Here is a 15,330-nt window from a genome sequence, read left to right on the forward strand (position 1 = left end):
CAATTTTTAATGTTAAACTATTATTTAATTTTATATAGAAGTAGTAGTGGATTTCAATTTTTATGAAATTAACTTTATATAAATATTAAAAATAAAATATTATCCCTAACGGGTCTGGTCTAGTAGAAAAGTATTTTGACTTACAAACCACCCCTCCCCTTGTAGTGTGTTTTCTTTCGAGTTTCCATCTGTTGTAAGATTGTTTTTCTTTTTTTAAACGCTGATAATTAAAAGCAATCTACTCGTCCAAAAAAAAGTTTCTCATACTGATTTTCCTTTCCTAAAAATTAAGGATGCTGAACAATATTTTGCATATGAGGTTAAGAGAGAGGATCCAAATCAAAATGCATATCCTTTCTCAACTTTAAATCGTGCACATCCTTGGGCGCCATATTAAAACGAAGCACCAAATCACTGGATACTCAAAAGGGTCAATTGAATTGCCCATTTTATTTTATGATATGCATGGATAGGAGGATACGATGGATTACAAAATTAACAACGAGAGAAAAGCCTTTTATTTTTGTTATTTTCTTTTTTGCCTCTCTCATACTTGTTCAGCTCACGTGACATTAACTCACGCGAGGGGAAAATACGAAAAACCTTGATTTCAAAATTTCAAGAACATGTCAGCGTAGCAGTATCGGAGCAGGGTCATTCACGAGCGGTTCTGGAGCGGGTGCTTTTCGCACCCGATCCGGTTTTGGAGCAGGTGCTCTCCGTCCCCCATTAGGTCTCCGAGCCGGTCCTTTTTGTGGAGGTTGTGCAGCTGGTACTTTGGGCACCCGATTAGCCCTCGGAGCGGGTGCTTTGGGCACCAGATTAGGTTTCGGAGCAGGTGCGTCCACCAGAGGTTTCGGAGGCGGTGCTTTCGGACGAGGTTTTGAGGAGGAAGCTGGTGCCGCCTTAATCTTTGGAGGTGGAGGCGGCAGCGGTGCTTTCTCTAGAGGTATTGGAGCTGGTGCTTTCAATAGAGGTATTGGAGCTGGTGCTTTCGTTAGAGCTGTTGGCGAGGGAGCTGGTGCCTCCTCCGTTGCGCCCTCCTCCTCGTCCGACGGTGGTGGTGGAGGCGATGCCTTCTTCTTCGGAGGTGAAGGCGGCGGCGGTGCTCTTTTGGGAAGTGGTGATGGTGGAGGTGGAGACGAGGCCTTCAGCGGAGGAGATGGTGGAGTGGATGGGGACGTGATGGGAGAGGGTGGAGCAGGCGGGGCCTTGATCTGAGGATTAGGGTTAGGGTTCTTCACTACTGGAACTGGAGGAGCGCACGTGCATTGACGGGAGTTGTTTGGGGTTTTGGTGTCGGGTGGGGGTGACGGTTTGGTGTTGGGAGGGGGACCAGTTGTGCTCGGACTCTGGGTTCCACTCCCCGATATTGGAACAGGCGGTACAATTGGGAAGACCGGTGTAACTGGAACGAACGGTGGAATAACGCCTCCTGGGAAAGAGGAATCATCGCCGTCCTTTTTCCGAGTCGGAGTCGAAGGTGGCTGCACAAGCATGCATGCATTATCAATAATTCAAAAATTAAAGGTAAAAATAATTGTATCTACAATTAAATGAATGAGACTAATGAACTCTTCTTGAGTTCAATTAGCTACTCCTAAGTGTTGAGCTAGCTGTAATTTGGTGCCATGCATTAGATAACTTAGTGCGTAGATTTATTCAATTTGAATGGACCTAACTGGGGACACAGGAGCTGGTGCAGGTGCTTTCGCTGGAGGTGGTACTGGAGCCGGTGCTTTGGGTGGCGGTGGTGGCAGTGGCGGTGGTGGAGATCGTGGCGTAATTGGGATTGGGTCATTGAATAGTGGTTCATCATCCCAATCCATCCAAGGAAATAGCTGTATAGATCATGAGTTCAATATTTAATTGAGCATATCAAATCCGTGGAAATTAGCACTAGAGAACAAATATGATCCCAACCCAAGGAAATAGCTGTATCTATATGTATCGTGTCATGTATAAAACATCAATCTCAATAATACCAGAGAGGATAACAGTACTGCTTTCAAATTTTAGTCACTAGCTATAGTTGAAGGATGTGCAAAGTGATATCAAGTTAATATACAATATTGGAAAGAAGGATCATACCCCCCAAAACTTTGCGTTTTTCTCTGGATGTTCATCTGCGGAAACCTACAAAGACAGGATCGATATCAGGAATTTAAACACACCTAACTGTAGACAACACTTATAAAAAATCAATGTATATGAGGCATAGACTCTATATCCTTACAGTAACTAAGAGAATAGTAGCAAGCAGGAGCATAGCTTTGAAAGCCATTGTAGATATATTAGCTAAGGAAGTGAGATGAACATTCTAGCTAGCAGAACAAGTAGTATATATATAAACATATATGTAGCGTAGGTGCACGGTGCATGCATGCCGAAGGGTAATGGAGAGAGAAATTTTTGCAAGCTGATTCATCAGAACAAGAGACATAAGCATAACTAAAAGTCATGGCTTGCTGTCCAACATCTGACTTCTGAGTTCGACCCTCCTTCCCCAAGGACGACCGTGGCCATGCATTCGACTATCATCTCTATTCCCATCACAGTATGTACTGTAACCAAAAAATGAACATCCTTCGAATGATCACGCGATGGAAAAACTCTTGGAGCCAAACTTAGCTACATTTCCTCCTTCAGCCGGGTGTATTTGAGGTTCCTAGGTTTGCTAGCCTCATTTGTATTAACAGTATATAAAAACAATTTGGGGTTGTGGGTCAATATATGGCTGAGTGGCTCCTATACTTCACTTGTTACTCTGATCGTTCAGACCCCTCCACATGAACTGTTCGACTCAAACTAAAAAGGCAGTCACGCATGGACCAAACTAAACGGAGTTAATATATACAATATTGGAAAGAAGAAAAATCAAGTATACAAAGACTTTGGGTAAATGATCTTACATTACATATGCTTGAGTTACAAGTCTTTTGAAGTTAAAATTGTTAATCGATAATCAAATTATGAGATACGAACTTCTTATAAATTAAGTAATGCGATTATTTCAATTTGAAGTGCAAATGGCATTGGTGAAAGGATATCCACCAATCTAATTAACAACGAACACTACATATCTAATCAATATTCAAATTATGAGATGTTCTCTTCTTAAGTAATGCGATTATTTCAATTTTGCAGTGCCAGTAGTGACAGGATCCAACAATCTACTTATAACAACGAACACTACATATCTAATTGATGAGCAAGAGGAAGCTAATTGTGTTGTGGTTCCAATTCATAAGCACTCCATATGTGGTATCACATGCCATCTAATGTGAGCATGTGAAGAATTACGTACCTACATAAAAAAAGTTAAGAAATTTTACAATGGTTTCATAAGGAATTGAATTGGGTCACTCATTCTGTTGCCCATTGATTTTGGGTTGCCGAAGGAATACGTACATTTTTTTTATGGATTTTTTACTTGAGTGTTTGAAGTTGAAGTACGCTTTTGTAATATAGAATTTTTAAGAAATTAAGTAATGGATGTAGTCCAAAAAATTGGGGGCCTTTTCGACTTGGCTGAATTGGTGCAGCGAAAATGCCATCTTCTTAATTTGGAATTGCTTTCGCGTGCCACAAGGAATGGTTCCCATTTGATATTGAATCTAATTCTCAGATTGTTGTGCAAATGCTTTCTTAAGAGTTGGAGGAAGAGCATCCATATCACATTTTGGTGACTAGCTGCCACTGCCAGAAGATGCTTAGGTCCAAAGATTGCAGTATTTCTCATAAATATAGAGAAGGAAATTGCCTTGCAGACAAATTGACAGCTCTGAACTCAAAACTAGATTTGGGGTGTAGTTTTTAGGAGCGTGTGCCTGAAGGGTTTGGACATTATCTACTACAGTTTTGCTTTATCTTTTTATGAAGTGTCTCGTCTTGATATCGGGACTCTCCTTGATATTCTCGTTGATATTGATGCCATGCTCGAAGACAATATGTAATGTTGTTTCTGTTTTTCAATGAAATCGTCCATCTCAAAAAAGAAATAAGATATATATGCGTACATTAAATACTAACATATTATTTTTGAAATATAGAAATCATCCGGTACATGACATTGAGCAATTAAATAGATGGATATTATTGAATTATAATAAGAGTCTTAGTACATATACTTTATTGTCTTTCTCATATATACTTATACTCAGTTCTGGCTAACATTCATTGGTCAATTCTCAATCGACGAGACTGATTTATTTAGCTTATTAGCTACTGGAGGTGGTGGAGTTAGCTCATCGCCTGGAATCTCGTCAAATGGAGGATAAGGCTCGTCCAGTGCCGGTGAAGGCTGCGACTTGGGGAATGGGTTGGTCTTGCCTCCCCTGCCATATTTTGGGTATAGTGGTGACCTGCCTTTTGATGGTGTCTTGGCTTTTGGCTTCGTTGGCTGAAAAGGGATTAAATGTTGAACTTTCCCTCAATAATTTCTATTAATGTACAAAGTTGTATAATAATTAAACAGTTAGCACTGTCCTGATACTAAATAAGTGTATAAATCAATGTACTTACTCTACTCTTTGCCTTGAGTTCCTCTTCAGGATTGTCCTGAGACGAAACCTACAAAAACAAGAATCTTGTTCAAACAAGAGCACAGGTAAATATGTAGATTTATTTCCGTAAGGACGAAGAAACAAATTTTATTTTCTCATCTATTTACTAGGGCGATGAAGAATCAAATTATCAGTATATAATGAACTAATTACCATTGTAGTAACTAGGAGAATGGTGACGAAGAGGAGGAGGAACGCCTTGAGAGCCATTGATTGTAAGCAGCAGGTGGAATACCAAGAGGAATTAATGTAGTAGAAAAGTCGAAGAACTATAGGAAGGCAGATGATGTTTGTAGGAGAACTAGGATGGGGGTATAAATAGTGATAAAAAGGGCGGAGAGAGAAATTTTTACACGCTTAGAATACCACTATTTCCCTAAGCATACCACTGGTGCTGTTCCTCATAATCTTATACATGCATGTGGGAACACATGCCTTGCAAAGAACCTTAGTCAAAATTAATTCAAATAAAATGCCGTTAAAGTTATTATAAAAAGAAAAAGAAAATATATGGACCTACAAAGAAAGATCCATCCATTTTTGTTTTGGTAGGTGCTTGGCTATTAACACAGGCGAAAAGGCCCATCGTGCATGAGGAAATGTTGGGGCCCACCCTGCATGAAGGAAATATTAGGGCCCACCTATTAATATTATTAGGTCGCAATGCTATTAGGCTATGCTTTGAGGCCCACATCTTCAAGCCCTTGGATTCTCCTCACTTTGGCATTTATGATTGTTTTTTTAGGAAGCCAATGACCAAATTACAAGGAAAACCCCGTGGGATTTCATCAAGACTGAGCATCGAGGAGAATATTTACACATCACATTCACATATGAGGGAAAATTGGAGAACAAAAGTTCAGGGGAATCGCATATGAAGGAGAATTAGAAAGCCAACTACCATGTTCTTGTCATAGGTTGATTGGTTGGGAATATCAAAATCCTTTGTTCTCGCAAAACAAAGATTATTTGTACGAAATTTTTCCGGGTCTAGAATTTGAAAATGTCAACCATAATGCTTCTTCTAGCTGTAAAAGAAAGCAGGCACTATAAATGTTGTACCCACCAAGTGCTAAAAAGTACAATAATATATATATTAATTAACATCTACTACATGACATTGAAAATTTGAATCAAAGAGCCGAGGCCATACATTATACATACTAGTAAGTAGTAATTGCCCATTCAATAGATGCAGGAAGCAGTAGAAAGCAGTAGAAAGAAACTAGAAAAGGCACTGAAAAACAATTATTTTCTCGCTTCTCCTCTCTCATACAGTCTTAAGCAAACATGGCCGGCCTTAAAATTCAAAAACACAGAGCGAGAGAAAGTTGTGATTTGTGTTCAAGGGCACTTGCTTCTGTTTCCATGGGTGACCATATCAGTGTAGCACTTGCCGCATCTTTCCCGGTTGCCAAAAGTTCCGGGAGGAACGCATTTGCAGCGGTCACAGCATGTCATGCAAGCTCTCATGCAGACTCTCTTCCTTGAGTGCAATTGGCACCTCTTGTCACACAAAGGGATGCAATCTGCCCCATCACAAAATTATTCACACAAAAACCAAATTAAGTAGTTAGCAGAAACAACATGAAAAATTAATCAAGATTAGCATTTTTTTACTGCATCAAAAGGCATGAAAAATTCACTTCTCTATGGTACGGTGGTGAGAAAATATTTACCCTCTTTGGATTTAACTGGGGGCAGTGGTGGGTAAGTGGGTGGCTTCACTGGGGGCAGAGGACTGACAGGAGTGGGTGGCTTGAGAACTGGAGCTGGTGGTGGAGTGGGCGGCTTGATCACTGGAACTGGTGATGGACTGGGTGGCCTGATCACTGGAACAGGTGTTGGACTGGGTGGTTTGATCACTGGAACAGGGGGAGCTGGCGCCTTGACCAGGGGTGGTGGAGCCGGTGCCTTGACTATTGGAAGCTTAGGAGGAGCTGGTGCAGGTACTAAGACTTTGGAATAAGCAGCCTGAAAGTAATTAAATTTACCACATTGAAGGTCAAAAACACTATCAAGATTAAACCTTTTTGTTACTTCCAGATATAAAGTCAACTTTACCACACTGTTTTAAGTAAAAAAAAATAGTACCTTTAACTTCAGTTCTTCATGGTGCTCAAGTGATGAAGAAAAAGCCTAAAAAATGAAGGATTTCAAACCAATTTAGACACATCCAAGATATGGGAAACTAAACAACAAAAAATGCTAATAAATTGGGATGGAAATAATAATTACCCTTGTAGTAACAAAGAGAAGAGCAACAAGTAGAAGGAGAATGGCTTTGGAAGCAGCCATTGTAGAACAGCTGGAAATGTCAAGCCTACGAAGGAAAAGACTGAGATGATTTGTAGCAGAAGCAGGGATGTGGTATAAATAGTGTTGGAAAAAGGGACAAAAGGAGATATTTCTACAAGCTGGTGATATGCATGCCAGCTGCTTTGATGAAATGAGCAGATCAGTGAGGCATAAGTTATGGCTTGATGTCCAAAAATCTGTCTTGAGACTTCGACCCACCTGCCCCTATGAGACCTGTCCGCTAAACTATTATTATCTTATATCTATCTATTTCACTCTTTCTCACTCATCTCATCAGACTCTGTGTCACTGTCACCCCCACCCCCTCACAATAAATTAATTTCCTCCACACGAGGCCTGTCTCATAAAATATTAACTTGTAGCCGAAGCTACGTTTCCTCTCCTAAATTTCATTAATTGCTTCCCTATCTGTTTGATCCCTTTTTTTTATACCAGCATTGTTTTGGGATTACTGGGGTTTATTTGTATTGACATTAATACTCATATTGTAATGTACAGCTGGTTCCTGTGAAGGATCCGACGATGTAATTGACATATCTATGACAGTACAATTGATTGAGCAAAGCTAGATTACAACTGGTTCTGGTTCCGTAAGAACTTACACTGCTGGTTCTGTTTCTCATATTCTTATTAGTCAAACATAGGAAGCTGCTGCATGCATGTGATATCAATGACATGTCTGCAGTATCAGTATATGCCTAGATGGACCTAACCCTAAATGATCCATATATTTGTTACTTTCTACCAGGCGTTTCATTTCAGAACAACAAATATATGAATATTAAGTAATTTGCAAGGCATTAACAAATTTTCAACACTCCAAAACTAAACTTGACAGCAACAATATGATTTCACAGTAACGTGTTTGGTATGGATATGTCAGAGAAAGATCCTATTAAAATCACAGTTTCCAGGCTTTCCTTTCAGCTAGGGCCCTCAGCTCATCTTAATCTTATTATATGTGCTACTGTCAATACTTCCCTCCTTATTATGTAAGTAAGAATCCCTACATTTCTATCAATAATAGTGTGATATGCGCTACCCAAATTGCCGATAATATATATATACATACAAAATTATCGAAATTGGGTTTTGACGTAGGTGCATATATGAACTGGCACAAGTTAAGCAAAGGCCCCTTGGTTCGAACAAAAACACTAGAATCCAGTCCGATTCGAATTTGAGTACAGTTAAAGTGAGACATGCCCCCAGTTAAATTCAGTAGGGACAATTTACTTTTCCTTTTTCATTTGGTAAAGGGGATAACTTTATATCACACTTCCCAAAAATCATTATTGACAGAGTGGGTGGATTGCTGTTAATCCTCTGCCGTTGGATTTTATGTAAGCAAATTCATTCAACCATTCAGATTTCAGAATCAGAAACACATTGGTAGCTTGCTTCTCACCTACCTCTTCGCTTCGCCATTCCATGGAGAAACGCCAAAAGACCCATCACGTCTCGGAGCCATTGGGGCAATGATATGATAACTCTGCTGCTGCACAGACAAGGCTTTAGGCCCCATCTATCTATAAACAGAAACATACAAATATGTACGGATCATATTTTAGGTCATTGGGCTATTATCTATCAGACTCATCTCAGTAAAGCCTGCTTATGCTTCCAGGCTCTCTTTCTCCATGCTTATTATATGGGTCAGAAGTCAGACCAAAAGAAAAAAATTGTATGGGTCAGAAAGAAGTGGATAACAGCAAGTCGTCCATGTGGTTACTTTCTTTTCACACACCAAACTTAGCTAATCATGTCAATATCTACACGCAGCGTACATCAGTCGGTCAGATCTGAGTCTGCCTCCTTACAACTAAATTCAAATCTCCCTCTTCATGGATGAATTTAGACAAATTTTGCTTGTATTAAAATTAAAAATATATACACAAGTGTCTTAGAGCATGTTCCACCCATGAAAGCTAAGGCAAGGTTAAGGCAAGGCAAGGGCTGCCACTATTCACATGAATAGTGTCAGTCTTGCCTTAGTTGGTTCCACCCTTAAAAGGCTAGGGCAAGGGCAAGAAAAAAAAAAGATTATGCAACAAAATATAAACAATTTAGAAAGTGAATAAAATTGTTATGTATTTATAGGGAAAATATCTATAATTTTTTGGTATTTTTTTAAAAAAAAATTGAAAATTTTTTGGATTTTTTTGAATTTTTTTTACTCGCTGACGTCAGCGCCTTCGGGCTGCAGCCCAGGCAAGATCTGCCCGTGGGCTTGCCTAGTTTGATGGGACCCACCATTTCCCGGGCCATTTCTCTCCCCCTGGAGCTCTCTTGGGCTGCCTTGGGGGGCCTTTTGCCCAGTCTTGGCTCAAGGCTGGACATGCTCTTATATCTCACCTTAAAGTGAGTCGTTTTATGGTGATGTATTATAGATGCGAACATTTGTATTAGTCACATGATTCATTATATGAGAGACATGTATCAGATTGGCGACTGAGCTGCATCACATCAATAGATAAGGAGGAGTTCCTCTTTATAATACAAGCAAGGAGGAAAGTATTATTCTTAATAAAATGATCATGTGACTAATATTAGGATTCACATGAAAAGTCCATATATGGCACCCTTACAATAGAATTTCGCTGCCAAAGGTTAAGACACTTGTGTATATTTTTTTATAACGGGTGGGCCTAGGCCAGCAATATCTGGCCAGGCTGCGTGATCTAATTAGAAAAACCTAACCAGGTCATATACATGGGCCGGAACTGGAGTTAAAATAACCTATCTAAGCTTGACCTAATGGAACTAAGAAGTCATGGTGCTGCTAAGATGAGTAGGTATAAAACAGAATGTTTCTTTTAACAGAAATAGCATCATGCAAATTTACATAGTAGAAGTACAACCACCTCACAAAAACCATCTCAACGAGGACAGTAAAATCGTTTATCCACTATGTCTGTCTAAAGTTCAACTTCACCAAAACATGGTAGAGGCAGCCTATCTAACTACAAAATACAAACCATGAATGATGATCCAAGGAAACAGAGCTTCAACATTATATTTCTCAGCCTTTTTCCTCTCCACTTTCGTTTATCCTAGACCAGCACACAAGCTCTATACAGCAACTTCCTCTTCTTCGTCAAAGCTCAAATTCAATGTTTGTAGCTTAAATCCTGAACTCTGTATGGTCTCAACCAAACTGGAAGCCACCCCAGTAGCTTGTACTGTTGTCTGTTTTGTCAACTGGAAAAACAAACAAAAAATGCTTCTCATTACAACCTAAATGTATCTCACAGAATCAAAAACACCCAAAAGCGATAAGATGCGATCAAGGCACTTAGGAAAATAAGTAAAATCAAGCAACATCCAAAAACATAAGTTGTGAACAGAGCAAAGTAGGTGGCAAATTGAGTAAGATTAAGCATTCAGCAGCTGATAAACTCTACTTATAATGGATTACTTATATTTTGCTATTTGTTACTACCCAGTTAAGAAAGTTTCTTTTATACGCACCTCAACAGTTGCAATACCCTCAACAACTTCAACTTTTAAGTTGGTAATACCTTGAGTTTCCTGTGACAGAATGCATGAATGAGTAACAAATTATGAAACACCAATCCAACATTGATTCACAATTTCAACATCCACATATCTGAAAATGAAAATGTACCTCTAAGGCTTTGGTTACTGAAGGGATAGCGGCGTCACTCATTGTTCCATCTGCCTTGAAATATTATGCAAAAGAAATGTCACATTTAATACTAAAGCTAAAAACTTGTCATTAACAAATTTCCTCATAATCAGAAAACAAAGAAGCATATGCATAAATTGCTAAACTTCAGAAAGATAAAAAGAACAACAATTTCATGGAAATTTGCTGCGCATGAATAACATGGACTCCAGAAAACGTAAAGATACGGAATTTAAACACAAAGTTGCAAACTTGGGCAAAATTGGTAGCTGGGTACCTGAAAGAGCATGGTTAGAGTGTCGGAGGGCGAAACGGGGACCGAAACGGGCTGTTCCTGTTGCTCGCTGCTGGCTGATTCCTCTTGTTTTTGCGCTTCTTCTTCAACTGGAATTAGGGTTTCCTCTTCGACTGCCCTTATAATTGTGGGTATACGGGACCTCGGGTCCTTGTGCGTTAAACGCTGGAAAGAGGTGGAAACGTTTCGGAACGAAAGGGTTGGAGAAGAAATGGGAATTGCAAGGGAATGGGAATGATTGGGTGTACGGAGCGAGGCCAGAGGTGAGAACGCTGAGACTGAAACCGTAGCCATTTGTTTTGGGTGAGTTTTATCTTTCAATTTGACTTCTCTGTTCTCTCACCAAAGCAATATCCAGCCACTGGTCTGAGTAGAACGAGGGTAGTCTGTTTGTGAGAGATGATGCAAAGCACATTAAATTGGGCCTTTTGGGCCTTTGGCTCCCTATCCATTTACAGAGCCATATTTGTCTTTCAAGTTTTGAAATTAATCAGAGCCGTCCATTTGATTTTCTTTCTTCTCATCAACCATTATTACATGTGTAAATTAACAAGCAACTTAGTTTGAATGAAGATTCTCTAAACCAATTTTAACAGCTGGAAATTACAAAGTTTGGGTTTCAAAATGATCACTGAGAATTTAACACAGACCAGAGTTGAAATTAGGAATTGGGATGTACATATTAAGGAGCTCTTGCTCCATCAGAAGTTCAAAAGCAGTGCATTTCAATACATCTTAACCAACAGAATCTGAAAGCATATGTTTAAACAAGTCCTGGTTCCAATTCTCTCAGCCTACAAAACAATGTCTCCCTTTCCATCATTTGAGCTTACTTCCCGTTCCAATCCACTTCAACTTGTCCATCTGTTCAAGCATAAGATCCAAGCAGTTCTCATAAATGGAAAACCAAGTATAGACTATGAAAATCACAAGAATTCAACAGAGCTGGAAGCCACTGACCTTGAAGATTTATTGCTCGGTTTGCTTGTACATCAGCGTCAGAATTGTAATCCTGCAGCAATAGCAGATTATCTCATTCTCGGGCCACCGAAGCAGATTTTGATCAAATTACCATTGTCCAATTAACAGAATCAAACAGAGTTCAATTTTTGATCCATTCCCATGCTCTCATCATATTAAGTTCTTGGAGTCTTGAAGATTTATTATACAAGTATTACATACAAAAATTTCTTCCAGCACACAACTGTACATACCCTAAGAACATGATTGATATCAAATGACATAAACTTTTCCTTGAGCTCCCTGGCCACTTGGCACAGCTCAGCCATATTCTGATTTTTGGTTTTCCAGAGACCCTGAATCTGTTATATCAAAGAGCTCGTAGGACTTAATAAACAAATAAAATATGAAATGAATTTTCAAGGATACAGGTAACAAAAGGGAGGGAAAGGGAAAGACTACAAAAACTCAAGTGCTGTAACATATACAAACCTGCATGCAGACAAGTTTAGAGTCTCCTTTAACGCGAATGTGTTTATATCCTTTTTCAAGAGCATATTTCAATCCCAAAATTACAGCTCGATATTCAGCAACGTTATTTGTTGCAATGCCCACCCCTTCACGTAACCGGTAGACCTATAAAATCCCATGTTATAAATGAACGGTTAACAGCTACATTTGACAAGAAAATAAGCCCTAAAAGAACCACAATTATCTCAATGAACTGCATACAGCGCTTCCATCTTCAGCTCGTAGCACAGCTCCTGCACCAGATTGTCCAGGATTTCCTTTTGAAGCACCATCAAACTCAAGTATACAGGAATGCTGGAAAAAGACATAGATCAGGCATAAATAGGTAACTTTACTTCACACACCCATAACAATGAGATTAGACGGATAGATCGACATAACATAATATATCAGTGGTTGTGAGAACTAGAAACTTACACCACTTGAAGAAACTGCTAGAGTTTCAATAGGATTATCAGATTTGAAATGCTTTCTCTGAGAGGTAGGGATTGAACTAGTCCCAACCATATCCTGCAATCTCTTTGGTGGTGAGTAGTCCTTGACAGCTGATTCTACTGTAGAAGAATCTGGCTGCTGGAATTTATGAACATACACAATTAGGCAATCAGTAATCAAATATATTATGCATGTTATATATCAGTGGTTGTGAGAAATAGAAACTTACACCACTATAAGAAACAGATAGAGTTTCAATATGATCATCAGATTTGAAATGCCTTCTCTGAGTGGTTGGGAATGAAGTAGACCCAACCATGTCCTGCAATCTATTTGGTGCTGAGTCATTGACAGCTGATTCTACTATAGAAGAATCGGGCTGCTGAAAGTTTATAAATATGAACAATTAGACAATCAGTAACTAAATATAAGATCGTCTATGATACAAAAACTACTTTCATGCCACACGCCATGGAGAAGAACAGAACAACCCAAAGAGCCTTTTTAAAACAGGACATCATCAAACCTGGTAAGGGCAAGCAGCAAGTATTCCAAAAAGATCATCTTTCACATCATTGGCACAGATAGTATAAGAAGCATTCTTAAGCCCATGCGAGACAAGGTACTCCTCAGCCTCCTTAGGCAAACCGTGGCCTTTGAACACACTTATAGAAGGATTGCATACCTAAAAAGAAAACAAACCTCATAAATATTCTGAAGCATTTTCCAGTAGCAAGAAAATAGAAGCAAAAAACCCCTCGTTACCAATGAGTTAGCAACAGATGGGCACATATACAACCTAATGGAAGCTAATTTTACTCTAACATTTGTGGACACGAAAGCTACAATTAGAGACTCGCAATTAGGGAAGGTAGCCTACCACCAGAAAGCACAAACTTTTTTCAGAATGTACACCACAACCAATCAATGTAGGAAGAAATTTCAGTTGCATATAGGAAATTAGTCTTAAGTTTCAGTATTAACGTTGTCCATGAGAAAAATGATAAAAGAACAACAAAGGGAACGGTTATTCTAACACAATCAAGAAAACCCAATAGAAAATTAAGCTTGGTGCTCCAAAGATTGATCAAGAATGGGCCAAAACCAGAGGAGAATCATGCTCAAATGTTATAACATAGATAATAAGGTGGTAAAAATTTACCGAAGAACCGGCTTGGTTTTGGCAATCCCTTAAGTTTTTATATACGCCAATGATATCCCCCTTCCGAACCACATAAAAAGCATCACCCTCTTCTTCCGCCATTGAAGCTTCTGTGTCTAACTTTCAAGACCCAGCACAGCAAATATAAAAGGAAAGCCAAAATGTAAAAGTTAACCGAATTTAGTTTCTACCAATGACGACAATGAAACCCTAGTATTTAAAAGGATAAATAGTGACTGTGGGGCTTGAAGATCCTACCTTGTAGCTGTTGAATTTTGAAATTCGAATGAGAGAAACGTCAGGTCAAGTGAGTGCCCAGTGGTCAGTGACTACAGTGAATTTACTCAAATGCTACACGTTGCCATCAATGGCCCTTTCCACTTGGCATTAGGTCGACTGATGGAATCGCAGAGAATGTGTTTTTATTACAATATGTTGGCATTTAGCCCGCCAACCATAACCTTAACCCATGAACCAGCCCGTTTGGCACACACAAAACGAGTCACAGCCCGAGTGCTGTGGCTAAGGACCTAGGCCTGACTCTTAGGGCCCAATCATTCTATTTATCCTCTTTTTTTTCCCTTAGTAATTTTATTTTGACTAACTTACAAATATAATTTTCAACCACCAATATCCTTGCAACAAAGTTATTCGACGCTGGAACGGGTTTAGCCACAACTAAATATTGAACTATCATAAATATATATAATCCCCATATTCATGTGAGTCGATCTTGAGACTTTTCAACCAAATATAAAAAAACTACCACCACAAAACAAAAAACTAGTTGGTTTTTTCGGTAATTCTGAACATGTTAAATGCTCTCATTCATTTAGATAGAGACATGTAACATGTCTGCATATGATAGCCTTAATCTTCCTAAATCAGATTCCATCTGTATGACAAAAGCATCCTTTGTTTTCGCCTTGATTGCTTGTGCCTTCCTACACTTCTGTCTACATCTAACAGCTAATACACGATTGAGAAACCATATGCTACACTTCTGTCATTTGACTGTTTGGTATTGTTCCATTCACAGTAGTGACATAGAGGAACGTAAAAGTTCAAGAATTTTCTTTACTGGGATGGGATCCTCAATATTATACGCTGATGACATATAATCATTGCAGAATGAACATCTTCACTGGCAGCTTATAATTTAAGCAACAAAAGTTTGATGAAATCCGATCCCAGTGTGCCGTGCCGGGGTTCATGTAACAAATTAAGTCTCTTTCAAGTTTTGAGTGATCTATAGTACAAGTTTGGTTTGTTCTGTTTCTTGGTTGTGTTGATGTGGGTTTTGTATGTCTTTTTAGTTTTTACCTTTGGTGAAAGGCTAATAATGGTACTGAGTTCATATATGACGTGCTGCTTGAGATAGATTGAGAAGGAAGCATCATATTAGAAAAAAAAA

The 15,330-nt window shown here is 39.0% G+C and overlaps 5 protein-coding genes across 7 annotated transcripts; all 5 read right to left on the reverse strand.

Annotated features, from left to right (window-relative positions):
- Window positions 1–419: 419 nt before the first annotated feature.
- LOC110764715 (uncharacterized) lies at window positions 420–2,311 on the reverse strand. The gene is made up of 4 exons (XM_021967767.2): window positions 2,237–2,311; window positions 2,092–2,136; window positions 1,683–1,841; window positions 420–1,487 (listed from the first exon to the last, which is right to left on the reverse strand). Exons 1-4 carry the CDS (start codon window positions 2,282–2,284, stop codon window positions 630–632), a joined length of 1,110 nt encoding a protein of 369 aa, XP_021823459.2. The 5' UTR covers window positions 2,285–2,311; the 3' UTR covers window positions 420–629.
- Window positions 2,312–4,072: 1,761 nt separating this feature from the next.
- On the reverse strand, window positions 4,073–4,855 carry LOC110755495 (uncharacterized). Its single transcript, XM_021956751.2, has 3 exons — window positions 4,719–4,855; window positions 4,525–4,572; window positions 4,073–4,402 (listed from the first exon to the last, which is right to left on the reverse strand). Exons 1-3 carry the CDS (start codon window positions 4,773–4,775, stop codon window positions 4,184–4,186), a joined length of 324 nt encoding a protein of 107 aa, XP_021812443.1. The 5' UTR covers window positions 4,776–4,855; the 3' UTR covers window positions 4,073–4,183.
- Window positions 4,856–5,635: 780 nt separating this feature from the next.
- On the reverse strand, window positions 5,636–7,091 carry LOC110755408 (uncharacterized). Its single transcript, XM_021956636.2, has 4 exons — window positions 6,804–7,091; window positions 6,660–6,704; window positions 6,245–6,539; window positions 5,636–6,094 (listed from the first exon to the last, which is right to left on the reverse strand). The coding sequence occupies exons 1-4, from the start codon at window positions 6,861–6,863 to the stop codon at window positions 5,910–5,912; spliced, it is 585 nt and encodes a 194-aa protein (XP_021812328.2). The 5' UTR covers window positions 6,864–7,091; the 3' UTR covers window positions 5,636–5,909.
- A 2,587-nt stretch (window positions 7,092–9,678) lies between these two features.
- On the reverse strand, window positions 9,679–11,215 carry LOC110760184 (Heavy metal transport/detoxification superfamily protein). Its single transcript, XM_021962442.2, has 4 exons — window positions 10,811–11,215; window positions 10,513–10,566; window positions 10,356–10,415; window positions 9,679–10,085 (listed from the first exon to the last, which is right to left on the reverse strand). Exons 1-4 carry the CDS (start codon window positions 11,120–11,122, stop codon window positions 9,957–9,959), a joined length of 555 nt encoding a protein of 184 aa, XP_021818134.2. The 5' UTR covers window positions 11,123–11,215; the 3' UTR covers window positions 9,679–9,956.
- Window positions 11,216–11,483: 268 nt separating this feature from the next.
- Window positions 11,484–14,175, reverse strand: LOC110759999 (Polynucleotidyl transferase, ribonuclease H-like superfamily protein). 3 transcript variants are annotated; one of them, XM_021962327.2, is made up of 9 exons: window positions 13,917–14,175; window positions 13,281–13,439; window positions 12,984–13,133; window positions 12,737–12,892; window positions 12,521–12,613; window positions 12,281–12,424; window positions 12,043–12,150; window positions 11,789–11,840; window positions 11,484–11,692 (listed from the first exon to the last, which is right to left on the reverse strand). In XM_021962327.2, the coding sequence occupies exons 1-9, from the start codon at window positions 14,016–14,018 to the stop codon at window positions 11,658–11,660; spliced, it is 999 nt and encodes a 332-aa protein (XP_021818019.2). In that variant the 5' UTR covers window positions 14,019–14,175; the 3' UTR covers window positions 11,484–11,657. The 3 variants fall into 3 exon arrangements, with proteins under 3 accessions (XP_021818019.2, XP_021817886.2, XP_021817946.2); XM_021962194.2 differs by having other exon boundaries at window positions 12,984–13,136; window positions 13,917–14,172; XM_021962254.2 differs by having other exon boundaries at window positions 12,737–12,889; window positions 12,984–13,136; window positions 13,917–14,171.
- Between the last annotated feature and the right edge of the window lie 1,155 nt (window positions 14,176–15,330).

This window comes from Prunus avium, chromosome 3 (assembly GCF_965620075.1).
Source record: "Prunus avium chromosome 3, drPruAviu1.hap1.1, whole genome shotgun sequence".
NCBI lineage: Eukaryota > Viridiplantae > Streptophyta > Magnoliopsida > Rosales > Rosaceae > Prunus > Prunus avium.

What these genes read in the sequence shown, in the direction of transcription:
- LOC110759999 (XM_021962194.2), bottom strand. Translation starts at nt 14,018, where the DNA reads ATGGCGGAAGAAGAGGGTGATGCTTTTTATGTGGTTCGGAAGGGGGAT. An exon ending in TATCTGTTTCTTATAGTGGT is followed by an intron (nt 12,893 to 12,983) that starts GTAAGTTTCTAT and finishes CATAAATTCCAG; the next exon opens with CAGCCAGATTCTTCTACAGT. An exon ending in TAGCAGTTTCTTCAAGTGGT is followed by an intron (nt 12,614 to 12,736) that starts GTAAGTTTCTAG and finishes GTCTTTTTCCAG; the next exon opens with CATTCCTGTATACTTGAGTT.
- LOC110755408 (XM_021956636.2), bottom strand. Translation starts at nt 6,863, where the DNA reads ATGGCTGCTTCCAAAGCCATTCTCCTTCTACTTGTTGCTCTTCTCTTT. An exon ending in ATGAAGAACTGAAGTTAAAG is followed by an intron (nt 6,540 to 6,659) that starts GTACTATTTTTT and finishes AATTACTTTCAG; the next exon opens with GCTGCTTATTCCAAAGTCTT. An exon ending in CCCAGTTAAATCCAAAGAGG is followed by an intron (nt 6,095 to 6,244) that starts GTAAATATTTTC and finishes GTGATGGGGCAG; the next exon opens with ATTGCATCCCTTTGTGTGAC.
- LOC110764715 (XM_021967767.2), bottom strand. Translation starts at nt 2,284, where the DNA reads ATGGCTTTCAAAGCTATGCTCCTGCTTGCTACTATTCTCTTAGTTACT. An exon ending in CTACTATTCTCTTAGTTACT is followed by an intron (nt 2,137 to 2,236) that starts GTAAGGATATAG and finishes CTGTCTTTGTAG; the next exon opens with GTTTCCGCAGATGAACATCC. An exon ending in CACCAGCTCCTGTGTCCCCA is followed by an intron (nt 1,488 to 1,682) that starts GTTAGGTCCATT and finishes ATGCTTGTGCAG; the next exon opens with CCACCTTCGACTCCGACTCG.
- LOC110755495 (XM_021956751.2), bottom strand. Translation starts at nt 4,775, where the DNA reads ATGGCTCTCAAGGCGTTCCTCCTCCTCTTCGTCACCATTCTCCTAGTT. An exon ending in TTCTCCTAGTTACTACAATG is followed by an intron (nt 4,573 to 4,718) that starts GTAATTAGTTCA and finishes TTGTTTTTGTAG; the next exon opens with GTTTCGTCTCAGGACAATCC. An exon ending in AACTCAAGGCAAAGAGTAGA is followed by an intron (nt 4,403 to 4,524) that starts GTAAGTACATTG and finishes ATCCCTTTTCAG; the next exon opens with CCAACGAAGCCAAAAGCCAA.
- LOC110760184 (XM_021962442.2), bottom strand. Translation starts at nt 11,122, where the DNA reads ATGGCTACGGTTTCAGTCTCAGCGTTCTCACCTCTGGCCTCGCTCCGT. An exon ending in CTCTAACCATGCTCTTTCAG is followed by an intron (nt 10,567 to 10,810) that starts GTACCCAGCTAC and finishes TAATATTTCAAG; the next exon opens with GCAGATGGAACAATGAGTGA. An exon ending in CAGTAACCAAAGCCTTAGAG is followed by an intron (nt 10,416 to 10,512) that starts GTACATTTTCAT and finishes ATTCTGTCACAG; the next exon opens with GAAACTCAAGGTATTACCAA.